This window comes from Phragmites australis, chromosome 8, assembly GCF_958298935.1.
Source record: "Phragmites australis chromosome 8, lpPhrAust1.1, whole genome shotgun sequence".
In the NCBI taxonomy this organism is placed as follows: Eukaryota; Viridiplantae; Streptophyta; class Magnoliopsida; order Poales; family Poaceae; genus Phragmites; species Phragmites australis.
In genome coordinates this window covers 36,652,759-36,667,320 of record NC_084928.1, presented here as the reverse complement: position 1 = coordinate 36,667,320, position 14,562 = coordinate 36,652,759, and the positions used below count along the sequence as shown (strand labels likewise).

The window sequence follows — 14,562 nt, the reverse complement described above, 5'->3', positions numbered from 1 at the left end:
CGTATTTTTTATTTATTTATGCGAACCTGGTACCCCATTTTGGTACGAAGACTAGTATTTTTAAATTATTTTTTAAATAGTAGAGATAGAGATTCAAAACCTTTTTAATAGAGTTTTTTATAATTTAAATTCTCTGCGGAGAGTGATTATCTGTGTGAAGTGATTCTATAATTGAAAGTAATTCTCTATAATAAAAAGGAAGTGATTCTGTGCGGAAAGTGAATCAGAGAAAATTATTTTTTTTCAGCTGCTCAGCTTCTAATTCATTTTAGAGAATCACTCTCACAAATTTCACTCAATAAACTAAAAACTAAAAATTACTGTTTTTAACCGAGATTCTCTAATTTTAACCGGGAAGATATTCTTGGAACTCGGACAAACAGATCCTTACAACTACGGACAAGACTTACCTCTGACATGTGGTCCAGTTCGGCAGTCAAGAAAGACTCCCAATCCCTAATTTGTCTCCACACCGCCACCCCCAGGCCCCCACCCGCCTAGCGCCCACCTCAGGTCCTCCGTACTCAGCTCAGATCGCCGCCGCCTGGGCGCCGCACCAGCACCTCCTCCGCCTGCCACCTGCTAGCCTCCGCCGGTTAGCCTTAAATCCGCACCGCCGGGCGCCACGCCAACAGCCTAGCACCTCTGTTTTTCTGTTGGGATTTTTTCCCCTCGGGCTCCGATCGAGGAGGTAATCTCTCCGTTCTTCTCGTTGGTGCCTCCTCTTTCCTGGTGCGTCGATTTGGGGCAGATTTGGTTGGGACAGTGCGGGGAGCAGTAGAATCTGGTGGCGCCAGGTCGCAGTTTAAGTTCAAGGTTTGAGAGGGGAAAGGACGGTTCGAGGTTCCGGTCGTTTGGTTCGATTCCTTCGCGTGCATGGTTGATTTTTGTTTGTTTTACGGTTTGATCTGAAGGAACTGACCCGATTGACTGACAATTTTGTGGGTTGCTGGGGTTTTATTGTGCGGATTTGGGTTTTAGGAAACTTTTTGCCCCCTTTCATGGTGGTCTCTGATGTTTATATTTGTTAACCGCCAACTGGGAGGTAGTTGTGTAGTACTGTGGTTAGAACGCTTTGTGCAGATTTGATCTGTATGGTTCAAATGGCTTGAGAGTGTGGTGTTTGCAGAGTTGACGTTGATGTGGAGAAGAAAAGGGAGGTTAAGAGAATGGGTCACACTTATCCCGTCTTCATACTAGCAGGCGGCCTCCAACCCTAGCGCCGCCGCCACTCCCCCACCGCTCCTCCCGCCTCGCCGCCGCCCGAGTGCGCCGCCAGAAGCCTGCGCGGCCACAAGGACGGCGGCAGCGGGGCTTTCCCTTCTGGGCCATCGGGTGTCAACGCGGGGCCGGCTGGGTGGTGGCAATGGTGGGGTCGACGGCCCCGGCGTGGGGTCAACGGGGCGGATTTGGGCTGAGGTGGCTGTCTCGGTCGGTGGCCTCCACGTGGGTGGCGTTGGAGGTCGGTGCAGCGATCCTTGGCGGCAGCGTTCAGGTCCACGCGCGAAGGGGTGGGTGGCGACGGCGATTTGGCGTGGTGGCTAGTGGAGATGGCGTCGGGGGTGGCCTTTGGTGTGCCGGGGGAGCTGGGGAGGAGCAGATCCGGCGGGTTCGGGCGTCGGCGGCGTGTATCCGTGGTTGGGGCGCGGCGGCTCCGTCGGTGGCTGCTCGGGGTGCGGCCTCGATGGCTGCTTGGTGCCTGCTGGGTGGCTACCCGGGATACTGTGGTGGCCTTGCTGTGGGGTCGTGGCCATGCAGGGGCGGTGTGGCGGAAGCAGCCATGTGCGAGTGATGGCCTTCGCGCAGCGGCTGTGAACATCATGAGAGTAGTGGTGCTCCTGGAGGCCACGGACGGTAGTCGGCGTTTAGTCCAGCACTATGGCGGCTAACTTGGCGGCATAGGCCGTGGTCGCCCAGGTTAGCGCGGACACCATGGCTAGCGTGCAAGATGGCGCACGACGTCATGTGGCGGCGTGTTTGGTGCAAGATAGCTCGAGGTGATGGCAGCGTGGCGGCGGTGGAGTTTGTGGTTGGAGTTCGCCAGGGAGTTGGGTTGCTGTTGCTGGTGGCATCCAGGCGGCTATGCGTGTTGTGCGACCATGAGTTTTTGGGGGCGGCACGACGGAAGGTGGATGTGCACGGGTGCAGGGCGGTGTCGCGCATCCCCGATGGCGAAGCAAACCGGATCCGCGGCGTGGTGTCCGGCGGCGGGTGTGGGGTGGCGCCCATGCGCTGTGTTCGAGGTGACGAGGGTTTGAGACGGTCTCGGAGGTGACCAGATCTGGTGCAGTGCTTCGGTTGGTGAGTCCACGGTGTTGCAGCGGCACTACGGCGATGGGTCCCGCACATCGGTGACTTTCTCGGTGCGGTGTGGTGTGGTCTGCTTCATGTTGGCTTCTGACGACTCTTGGTCGTGACCAGGGTTTCGACGACTGTGTGTGCTAGTTAAGGGTTGTTGGTGCAGATGGCAGCATGGTGGCGCGGCGGCGGCTAGCCCTGCATGGTGGCAGCTAGTTCGGTGCTCGCCAGTCTGGTGGCGTGGTGGGTGGGTGTTGTCGCGGTGGTTCGTCTCTGTTGGCGGCGCGTGTTGTGGTCCTATGTCCAACTGGCTGAGTAGGTAGTTGCTACAATTGATTGTTGCTTGGTTGTTGCGTTTGCTGTTTTTTCTTTTCCTGATTATAGCATTCCGAGGCTGTCGGAGGGTGAACTCCTGTCGCAGGGATCCCGAGAGACCCTTTTTTAGAGATTCGGTCGGGGGATGATCCTGGATAATCTTGTCTGGGAAATAAGTGAGAACGGAAATAAATGCAGTGGCTGGTGGAAGATGATCGCCCTAATGCGAGAAAGATGGGTGCCCCGGGGTTTAGACAGGTTCGGGCCGCGCGGAGGCGTAACACTCTACTCCTGTGTGAGTGCTATATCTATCCTTGAAGGGAATTCTTCAAGGATGTATCTGGTTACAAGAGAGAGCCACTTATAGAGAGCTTGAGGCTCTCGTGTTCTAGCTTGGCTTGAGCTGGTTCGAGCGTCTGCGTCCTCTTTCTTTTTTCCCTTTCTTTTACGTGTTCTCCATCCTTTCCTTTTATAGGCGCGCCGACCTCGACATATCCTGAATGGGAAAGAGGGGATGCGAGTGCCAAGGTGCCACGGAGAAGGGCGTCATCATTCCGTTTTGGCGAAGTGACAGGGGCGGTGGAAAAATGCGGCGCGCATCCGACCACCCGCCACTGTGGATGCCCTGCGGCGCCATTAAGGGGGCCCACCGGGCAGCCTCAGAGGTGCCCGGTGCGCCCACCCTGTCTTGTTCTTCTGCCAGGGCAGGGTGGCAGGCGGAGCGCTTCGATCCTGGCAACGTTATCCCGAGGCATCCAAATGAAACGGGACGGGACCCGTGCATTTAATGGACCCACGCCCCCCTGCCCGTGCATGACAGGGTCTGACACTGGGGCGTGGGCAGCTGAGAATGTCAGGATGTCAGGCCGCGCGTGCCTATTAAATGCGGCATTGGGCCCTTGACTGGCTGACACCCCGACGATGGGACCCTTCGAGTCGTCGGACGATCTTGCGTGAACCTTCGGGGAACCGAGTCCTCGGGGGCTGCCACGTGCAGCCCCGAGCACTTTCTCCCGAGTACTTGGGTGAGATCTTCGGGGAATGGAGTCCTCGGGGGCTGCCACGTGCAGCCCCGAGCACTCTCTCCCGAGCACTTGGCTGAGACCTTCGGGGAACCGAGTCCTCGGGGGCTGCCACGTGCAGCCCCGAGCACTCTCTCCCGAGCACTTGGCTGAGACCTTCGGGGAATCGAGTCCTCGGGGGCTGCCACGTGCAGCCCCGAGCACTCTCTCCCGAGCACTTGGATGAGCACTTCCTTCCCGGTATTTGGACTCTGCGGATCATCGGGGAACCGGGGTGCTCGGGAACCTAGAGGCTACGGCCCCGGGCACCTTCCCCCGGGACTTAGTTTCTTCTTCTCCTACAGGGTGGACCCCGCGGGATGGTGACATGTGGCGGACGGTCGGTCCGGTCTTGGGACTCAGGGACCCCTGGTTCCTAATACACCGACAGAGGCTATACTCTTGTATTTTTCCTACTTTATCAATAGAAACGAGCACTGTCCGGTTCCGTAAGTTAAAAAAAAGGAGGTTTGTAGTGTTGGTGGGTACATGTGTATGCCCAGGGGCGAAGGGTATGTTCTTGGTTCTTCACCTGTCGTTGTTAACGGGCGAGAAAAATCTGGCAAGTATGGGCATGGGGGAGTTCTACCCGTGCTCACCGCGCCCAATTGCCATCCATAGTCGCAACGCTGTCGGATTCTGGACTCGCCACGGACCAGTCCGGCGAGATGGCAAGCTTGAACCTGTCCGCGAACCCGGCCCGCAAGTGGGATGTGGCACGGGGTCACCTGTGCTGGGGTAGGCGCGTCGTGGGGCTCGAGGGTCTCAGTTGTTCCACGCTAGCCAGAGCAGCAAGTGGAGATCGGCTAATAGCAAGAACAGATGAGCAGCTCCCCTGTCTCATCCCATGGCAGCTCTATGATGGGTCGATGAGCAGGAAGCTCCCTGGGAGCTCGTCCAGCGCTTCCAGTACTAGCGCCAGGAGAATGCAAGTACTCCCCTGCAGCACTTGCATTCTCCTGGCTGTGAGAGAGCAGCACCTAGCAGCGCCCAGGGTCCTGCTGCTCTTTCCTCCTGGGCGTTAGAAACATCTCGAGGGGGAGTACAACGCCCGGGGCCCTGCTGCAGGGGAGTGCCCTGGGAAGTTGATGTAGCCAAGCACAGAGGCTGGAGAGCACCTAGTGTACCTGTATTGTTTTATTCTTGGCACTGTTCAGTTGCATTACTTGTGTAGAAAGGTAAACTGAGTGCCCGGAGCTTTGCAGTATGGAGCACCCAGTGATGTGGAGTGTCCAGTGATGCGGTGAGGAGGCCCATTCTACTTTTTCCTGCGACCTTCTGAACGAGGAGAGACTAGGAGGGGTGCCCAGAGCGTTTGGCTTTAGATATTCTGGGCACTCAGGTAGCTAGGGGGATGCCTTAGTTGTTTTTTCCCCTTAAAATGAGAGCTCAATCTAGTACCTAATAGCAGTATTAAATAAATGCAACCTTTGTTTTCTATTTTCATTCACTGTGTCTTTGCTTCCACCCCAAGTTAAAATAGTAGTATCAGATCAAAATTGAGTACCCTGAAAAAATCCTAGTTTATGAAGTGTCTAGTCAACCTCCAGAACTGACCTTTTTGAGGTAGACAGCCTTCACAGAAAACATTTCCAAAAGATTCGGATGCATTGCCATGTGGAGGGAATGAAGGGTTGGAACCATTTAATCAATGTGTTTCTTCTCCATCTCCTAAGGTTTCTGTATCTTCCATGGCACTTGTCGTGATGTGTGGACAGCCATGCAGTGGCAAGTCAGCGGCTGCTGCTTGCCTCACCGCTGCACTCCGCTCCTCCTCAGGCGATCTTACCGTCCGCATCATCGACGAGTCTTCGCTCCATCTCGGGCGCAATGATAGCTACAAAGGTATTGTGGTTACCTGTCTTAATTATGCACTTTTCTCTATGTTACTGTTCATTTTAATTTAGAACATGTGATGAGATTGTTTCTTTCTACTCATACTCTGTTTGTTCCCTTCTTAGATATGGTTGTGGAGAAAAACTTAAGAGGAGTTCTTAGATCAGAAGTTGATAGGTCTGTGTCACGAGACAGCATAATTATCGTCGATTCTTTGAACAATATTAAGGTGAGGGAAGTACAGTGTCTATAATTCTATTTCTGCAAACTTGCAACAATTAATTCATTCTCAATTAATAATAGAAGTGTTCATCATCTTTATCTATGTTATAGTTTTACTTGGTATCAGAATGTGATCATTATCACAATTTTGTTCCATAAATAGTACAGCTTCCTACACGATATCAAGATGTGTTAGCAGAAACTAGATATTTGTCTACTATCATTGTAGTATATCTCAATCCAACGTAACCATGTAAGAATGTGATGAACCCCCTTTTCTGGTGGGTGCTATGGCTTCAATCTCAAGCGTTAGCAAACAGGTCTTGAGAACTCTCATGAATATACATCCATTCAGCTATGAGTGTCGTGTGAATCAGTGATGTGACAATCTAGTTGTAAATGTGTTCTGCTCTCTAGACTCACTTCTGTTGCTGTTGCTACATCCGGAATATGCTGCATAGATTCTCATGCAAATTGTAATATGAAATAGATTCTGCAATTTGTGTTGCACTACTTTTACATGTGAATTGCCTTTAAATGCAGTCGGGTATTGCAATATTGCTATAGACTGGGTGCCTTATCTAAGGTATAGTGAATTGACTTTTACCTGATTATATGCAGGGGTACCGGTATGAATTGTGGTGTCTTGCACGTGCATCCGGGATAAGATATTGTGTGGTAACCACTTGCTATCTTGTTTGTTTATTGTTTCTCTACTTCATTATTGAATAACGGTTTTACTAAGATTAGCATACCGTAATACAAACAAGCTTGATGTGCATATGACATTATGTCTTCTAAAATTATGCATTTGGTTAATAACACAAGTCAGATATGATGCCTATATTGAAATAATCATATAACATAAATGGCACATCTAATGGGTGCTAAAATTTGTAGAGCGCCGGAGGTAATGCATGACAATGTTGGTTTGGTCAAGACTCAGGACTGATCAATTAGATTATCTGTTGAGAAATGAAGTATGCAACATAGAATATTTAGGAAATAGGACAGGCATGTGGATGCGTCACTGACGTTGGTCAAAGAGGCCACGTGGATTGGCCTGCTCTTCTTTGGCTAATGGGACAAAGGGAATTGGATATGTGTTGAATAATGAATACCTCTTTCTGATGAAGGCTAGAATCATCAGGGTAGATATTTCAGTTTTGCCCACGTCTCCTCTTCCCCTGTGTTAGCATATATTTGTTGTTCCTTTTCAGACTGGCCTTGAAATTTAGCAGAGCTCTTAATGTTAGACAAATATGACATTGGAACTCACGACTATGTTCCCTACATGACCTTTTTGGAAAAGAACACTTTTAAAAAAGAATGGGAATTTTAGTATGCTTTCACATTATTTAGTATAGCGAATCATACACTAGAAATTGATTTCCTTCATACTTCCTCTTTTATGTTTCAGCTCTTTTGTGATACAGAAGTGGACCATTGTAGGGATTGGAACAGCAAGCGCCAGGAGAAAGGAGAACCCTCATACGATTACAATATGTAAGTCAACTTTATACGTTGACCTTTTTGCCCAAAAAAAAAATTTGTTTGAGTTGAAACTGCTAATATGCTATATTGTTGGCATTCTTGTTTCGAATCGCAAAGTATTTCGTTAGGTTGAAATTTTATGTTCTTGTACTTGGTTCCTGAGGAGAATAACACAACTAAGGATCCCGGTCTATCATCTGCTATGTGTACAGTCTGGTACAATTGTCTTCTCATAGACTTTTCCTCTATCGTGGCAGATTTGAAGATCTGGTAAGGAGGTTTGAGAAGCCGGATAGGCGTAATCGCTGGGATTCCCCTCTTTTTGAATTGTTTCCATCTACAGGTACATGAACAACTTTGATTTTGTTTCCCTAATTATTTAACTTTCATTATATATATTAGAGATGGCTAAATGGGTCTGTTGGGTTGGCCTGGCATGGGCCCATCTAGGCCTGGCCCGATCGACCCGTCTACTGTAATGGGTCATGTCGTGCCGGCCCGTGTGCCACCCCTCGGCCCACGGCACGGCCCGTCAGCCACCGTATCGGGCCGGCCCGAGCACGATTGCGGCATGGCGGGGCTCGGCGGGCACGGTGGAGGCACGACGCATAGGCATCCCAGCCGCCCGTGCGGGCTGACGGGCACGGTGGAGGCACGATGCATGGGCAGCCCATCAGCATGGCTGGCCACGGTTGGCCCGGCAGCACTTTGAAATAGAAAAAAAATAAAAAAAATAATAGCTACAAAATTCCAAAAAATAAAAAATATAGAAAATAAATAAAAATGAGTTTTATTGATTGGTTGCCTTGTTAAAAACCTTTCTACTAGAAGGAAAAAAGAGTACAACCTATGGCCATACTTCGAAAATTACATGGTTTCATTAGAATTTTGCTTGCAATATTTAATAGGCGTGTCGAGCGGGTCGTGCCTTGTCGTGGCGTGCCCGAGCGGGCGAGCTGGGCCGCTTTCGTGCCTAGCCTGGCTGAGGCATGCTGGGTTGGGCCGTGCTCGTGTCGGTCCGCTGTGCCACGCTCTTGGCCCAGACACGGCCCGTGGCCTCATGCCATGCTGTGCCTGGGCCGTGCCTACAGTCCTGGGTCTCGGGTCGACCCTGCAGGCACGACCAATTTGGACTTCTTTAATATATATGATGCCAAATCTATTATACATGCGCAAGCAATCCCTTGCTATCTACAATTGATCTCTATAGAACTGTCCTTTAGCTTTACCACATCATCTCAAATTTACATTTGCTTGATCGCCTCGCTTTTACATATTAGCCAAGGAATTGTTTGCTTCCTTGATTACTATTCTTTTGTTCATTATTGCCCTATTTTCATCATGCCATTTGACTAAAGTTGTTTTTTGGCATCATAAGTCCAACAGCAACACGAGGGATACCAACTATTAGTACTTTAGTGTTTATCATAGATATTTTGTGTCTAGAAATGTCGTACTAAATGATTTGCTTTTTTAATAATTTTGAAATCAACTGGTTAAACCTCAGTATCTATTATTGGCTATCGTTGAGGTGCGTAAAATAGATGTTCATGCACTCAAGCGCAGAGGTCGCCTTGGCTGATCTCGAGATAGCGGCCAAGGTTGTTATGTGCCCCATCACAGACGCTCTCTCTCCCCATGGCCTTTCGCCTTCAGAGCGACACCCCAGGAGCGGATTCCCGAAGATGTCCTGAAAGCTTGTAGAACTACGAAGCCTCGAAACTTACTAAAAGAAACATTCGGGGAATCAGAATCTATCCAGAACTTAAAGAATACTAACTGGAACACAAGGAAGAAGGGTGGTGATAAAAACGGGTATCCATCGACCATCATATATAAAGAAGATCAAACCTCCTAAAAGCCCTAAGCTATCAACAAATGTATTCATGGTTGGTGATATCGAGATGCCACCCTATAAAATAGGTAATGACGAAGGTTTTCAATCCTTTGCTCTACTAATTGAGCTATCCTGACCTCACAATCTGTCTCGCTCGATGCATCATTTTATGATGTGTAGCAGAGATGCGTATGTTGCGTCATATGATGGATTTGTGGCTATACAAGTAAGGATCATATCCGAAATAATGATATACGTGATGGGTAGGGGTAGCGCCAATTGAAGAAAAGCTTGTCCAACATTGGTCGAGGTGATATTGACATATCCAATGGAGGCCTACAGAGTCATATGTGTATAGCGGGATACTGAGGCATGTTGATAATGTGAAGAGGAGCAGGGGTCGACCAAACCTACATGGGAGGAGTCTATAAAGATAGACTTGAAGGAATAGAATATCCCCAAAGAACTATCCATGAATAGAAGCGCGTGGAAGTTAGCAATCCATGTGCCAGAACCTTAACTTATACATCAGTCTCCTTGTACTGTTATTACTTTTATTTTTTACTGTTACTAGTATTTTTATTATCATTATTGTTTTCTCATTATCTTTTAGTTGGATCTTGTGACTTTAATCTCTAGCCTACCCCAACTTGCTTGGGACAAAGGCTTTGTTGTTGTGTTGTTAAAAGAACTCAACTAAAAGCCCAACCGTCAAAAGGCTGCTACAATGTTCAAAATTCTCAACTTAACACGGCCCTCTGACTTCCAGCTATGTGTTGTGTGCGGCTCCCTCAAAGTGAATGAAGGGAAGCTCTTTGAGCTTTCTCTGCCAGCGGCTTATGTAGTGGCCGCCATTCTTACATGATCCGAATGATCCCCATGTGCGGTAGTTCAGTCTCCAACAAGTGAGGCCCAATATCCCCTGGTGTCCTTTTCCTTCTAAACTAGCTGCTCTCACTTGACTCTTGTAGTGAGCAAGCAAACTGGTTGAGGAATTGATGATGTTTCCAATACCGACAGGAAGGTGCACTAGCTTCTTGAGTGATTGGTTTGTTCGATTGGTGTTTGCTTCCATTTCATATTTTTTATTGATTCAGTTGGACGAATGATTAATCTATAGGAGTAGGATGGAGAGTGATCTGCCTGCTAGTATTCAATTTTGATATGGGATCTATGGGTGAAGACAGTAGACGCAATAAAAAGGTTAATGGGAACCAAATTCACCTGAGAAGCATTTCACTGTGACGTTCTTTTTCATGGAAGGCGTACTTTTGTATGTGCTGCCATTTTATTAAATTATTTGTGACAGAATATTTTGGACTAAAGGAAATCCAATCTCAACATACCCAATTAAGGCAATTGTATCAAAATCTCATATCCCAAGCCCACCTTGTATCCCATCTCTAGAAATCCCAATCGAAGCCATTATCCGAATGCCACCTCATGAATCAACACCACCCAGGCACCCAGCAGATTGGAATTTTATGTGTTGTGGCTTTCAAAACTCTTTGGCTTCATTTGATATTGAGGTGGATTATGATAATTTCGTTCAGCAGAACCTTTTTAGAATTTTTGGTGTTTGGTTAACAATTTTCTCTGAACTATGTTACAAAATGAGATAGTGTTGCATCTAGAGCAACAGAATATATGATACTACTACTTCCGTTCTCAAATAGATGTCGTTTTAGGAATTTGATTTTGTTCTCAAATAGATGTCGATTTAGGAACTTGATTTTGTTCTCAAATAGATGTCGTTTTAGAGGTGTTTGATGTATGAGCTGGAAATATTTTGTTACGGTATAGATTACATGTTAGGCTATATTTGTAATGAATTTAGAGGTGTTTGATGTTAGGCTATATTTGTAATGAATTTAGAGGTGTTTTTAAGGTGGTGTTTTACTAGAGTGTCCATATTTTGGGCTATTGTAAAGTGGATTTTCAATTCAATGAGGTGGCGTTTGGATGGAGTTTAGGAAAGGGAAAAGAAAATAAGTTGGGATAAAAATAGCTAGGTCTGGGATAGGTACATAGCATCTAAACATAATCCCTTGTTTGGTATGCGATGGGTTTAGAATAGAAAAGTTTAGTTGGTATGACCAAAATACCCCTCGAAGATAAAGAGGTAGCTAATAAGAAGCAGCATAACAAAGGGTATATTGGTAATTTCAGTACTCTCCATCTAGATTCCCAGCCATAACCCACCCTTTGTCCTAGGTATGAAAAGGTGGGAAAAGAAGCCCCTAAATCCCAAACCCAAACCACTGTTCTTTCCCTAACCCTATATCCAAACAATGGAAAACTCTCATCCTATCTCCTATCTCCTATTTCCCATTCCCACCTCCCATTTCCAATAATCCAAACACCACATGAGTGCAGTGGATTGGTGGTTTGGCTTATGTGCCATCGATTGAATGTGGGAGAAATTGAGAGGGGTAAACATGTTATGTATGAAATAATTTATTGCAACTTTGTTCTGTATGGCTAAAACGATATTTAAAAGAGAACGGAGGTAGTACTATCTAATTTTTTTTTATCCTTGTGAGAAAACAGGGAAGTATCAAGAATGAAAAAGATTGAAATTTTAATCTGGTTTGCCAAACAGAACATTAGGCTTTTCATAAGTGATTTTTTACATCAGCTTTAAAATAAACGAAGCATAGGAAAATACAAAACTGCAAACTGGCCTACATCTTCCAAGTTTCATAATCATCATTGTAAATACTCACGTGGCGTTTGGATATGGGCATATCGAGGTTGGGAATGGGAAATGAGTGATGGGATAGATATAATCCAATGTTTGGATTTGTGGATTGGGAAATGAACTTGGTTCAGGAATGGGTTTTGGGTAGCCTATTTCCCACCGTTTCAAACCCAAGGCAGGAGGTGGGTTATGGTCAGGAAAGGTAGGAAAAGATGGTGAAATCACAAAACTGCCCCTGTTCGTCCATATGATCTTTCCATAACTTAGCTTTGGTAGGGATATTTTTGTCATTTAATTGTATATATCCCAAACCTAAATTCAGTGCATGACAAACAACGGATTGGGTTGAAATCTCCAATCCCTATCCTTTACCCAGCTCTTCTTATCCGACCTCATTTCCTTTTCCCTAACCCAATCTCTATCCAAACGCCACCTCACACTCTACTTTCCTTACGTTGTAGTTAGCTCATCATTCTATTTGGTTAATCCATTTTCTCTACTGTTTTTAATAGATGAAATAGTGGAATCCTCTTCTGTTATAGCTGAGGCTGTGTCATATTTGACAAAGAAAGTGGATTCAAAAACAAGAGATGTAAAAGTTCTACAACCTACAATAGCCACTCAGACTGTAAGTATAAGCTATTGTTGAAACAATGAAGTTGAAATACATCACGGATTTACTCTTACTGTATTAACTTCTAAATTCACCCAATAGTGATTACTTTCCCATATTACCTTCGTTCTGTATGAGAAGGCAGTTTTAAATGGATGTATACTGTTTATTTTATTCCTTGATTTTACCAGTGCAGTACCGTTCCATTTATGGTAGTTCCTCTAGTATTCTAGTTCTGACTTGATATTTCAGGTAAGAACAACAGAGGCTAATTCCCTCTATGAGATGGACAAAGCAACACAGGTATGAGATGGCAGTGGTTTTGGTTGGATATATGTTCTTCGGATATATGGGGTCCTTTTAACCAACAAGCCTTGATACGACTTGCACATTGCAGGAGGTGGTCAATGCAATTGTTGAAGCGCAATCTTGCGGTCTTGGGCTTGCCATGAATAAGATTTCTCTTGGGCCTAACATGCCAACTATATCCTTTGCTGATTGAAACAATATTGTTGGTACATTTATTTCGAGAACCTAAATAAATATGATCTTAGCAAGTTGTGCATCTATAGATTCTTTTATATAACTTTGCTTTCCAGTACCCACATAATGTTAATCTAAAGTTGGCTTTACATATTATGTCACGAAGTATCCATATGTATGTAAACATGAAGGGTTGGCCTCTTCTGCCTTTTTTACATGATCATAAACTGAAAGAAAATTCAGCCATGGTAGCATCGTAATGTGACAACCTTAACTGATTGTTACATTAATCTTGAAAGATCGGTTGGCCTGCCTGAGCTCCGAAGCCTGCGACGCACTTTCATCAAGCTGGCAGGGCAGTACAGCTTGAGTGGACCGCCGCCGCCAACAGACGCTGATAGCGCAAAAAGGATGTTTGTCGACTATTTAAACCGTGAAGTCGGTACATGATAGTTCTCATCTCTGTGATGTGTAAACCTTGTGTGTCATGTACTTAACATGGAGACAAATATTTAAGAAGGCAGCGTAGCATGTGTTGTGACCTGTAAATCTTGTTCCTTGTTTTACTCTGCATTAGGGTAAATGCGCACTGTCCGATCAAAAACGAAGAAACCCCGATCAAAAACGAAGAAACCGTCGCTACATCAGACCGTATCACTGTTGATACAGTACTTGCTACAGCAATCATGATTAATTAATGCAGGCAACTGTAGCTGTTGATTTATTACACTGTTTATATAGTGATTCTCTGCATTAATCGCAATTAAGGCAGAGGATCCGGGTGCCATGCTGAGGCGCTGAAGCTAGCTCCAGCAGCATCGCTATTCAATCGGTAAAATACTGTGCTGACAGAAATTGCCGATCGGGAGCCCACATTGTCACTCCAGTAGCGGCCGTATTTGATGCTACAGTGATGAGGGCGAGTCACTGTAGCACTAGGAGAACAGTAAAATAGCCGATGGAAATAGAGATCCGTATGCCTGTGGATCCGGAGAGAGGAGGAGAGTAATATAAGGTAGGAAATAAAGTAGCTGTTAGAGATGAAAAAAATAGAGGATACTGTAATAGTGTTAGGTGATGTAGTAATAGTATTTTAGGAGATGAATTTTTAGAGTATCTCCTGGAGATGGTTTGAGTCGGATGTCTGCATCGACAGTTGGTCCTTGCGTTGGAAAGCAAAGCATGGGATGCAAACACCAGGAACCCTTCAACAAACAAGCCATTCGTTTTTTTTTGTCATCGGTGACCTCCGAGTAGCATCCTATTTGCCACTATATTCTACATGTATAGACTCAGTGTGGCTGGTATATTAATTGCCACTTTCTGAGGATGGCAACTGAGTAATTATCCCTTAACAAACAGTTGACATTGGTGATGGTTGTGAGCGTCTAGTTTAAGATCTCGCGTCGTGTGTGTTCTCTTGGCATTACAATGAGCCCATCGGGTCCGCGCGGGTGTTTGCATGTGGTTCACTTGCAGTGGGCGAGTGGCTAGATTGGGAGAATAATTTCGTTCCGCAGATCTCTTTAGCGACGTGATCTTCTAGCTATGTGTAGTTGCAGATCTAGATATGTGTGAGTGCAAGTAGGTATGTGTGTTAGATAAGAGGTTTGTGCACGTATAAACAGATACTAATAGAGGAACCCCAAGAACCTAACAGAGAAGAGACGTAAAAAAAAACATCAAGAACCCTTTCAACACA

At 46.1% G+C, this 14,562-nt stretch overlaps 1 protein-coding gene across 2 annotated transcripts; it reads left to right on the top strand.

Moving 5' to 3' along the window:
* The first annotated feature begins 463 nt into the window (after positions 1-463).
* LOC133927376 (protein KTI12 homolog) lies at positions 464-13,409 on the top strand. Of its 2 annotated transcripts, none has more exons than XM_062373822.1 (10): positions 464-691; positions 5,351-5,519; positions 5,636-5,739; positions 6,354-6,410; positions 7,153-7,238; positions 7,484-7,569; positions 12,277-12,392; positions 12,630-12,680; positions 12,775-12,863; positions 13,148-13,409. In XM_062373822.1, the coding sequence occupies exons 2-10, from the start codon at positions 5,366-5,368 to the stop codon at positions 13,308-13,310; spliced, it is 906 nt and encodes a 301-aa protein (XP_062229806.1). In that variant the 5' UTR covers positions 464-691; positions 5,351-5,365; the 3' UTR covers positions 13,311-13,409. The 2 variants fall into 2 exon arrangements, with proteins under 2 accessions (XP_062229806.1, XP_062229807.1); XM_062373823.1 differs by having other exon boundaries at positions 465-691; positions 5,393-5,519.
* Positions 13,410-14,562: the final 1,153 nt, after the last annotated feature.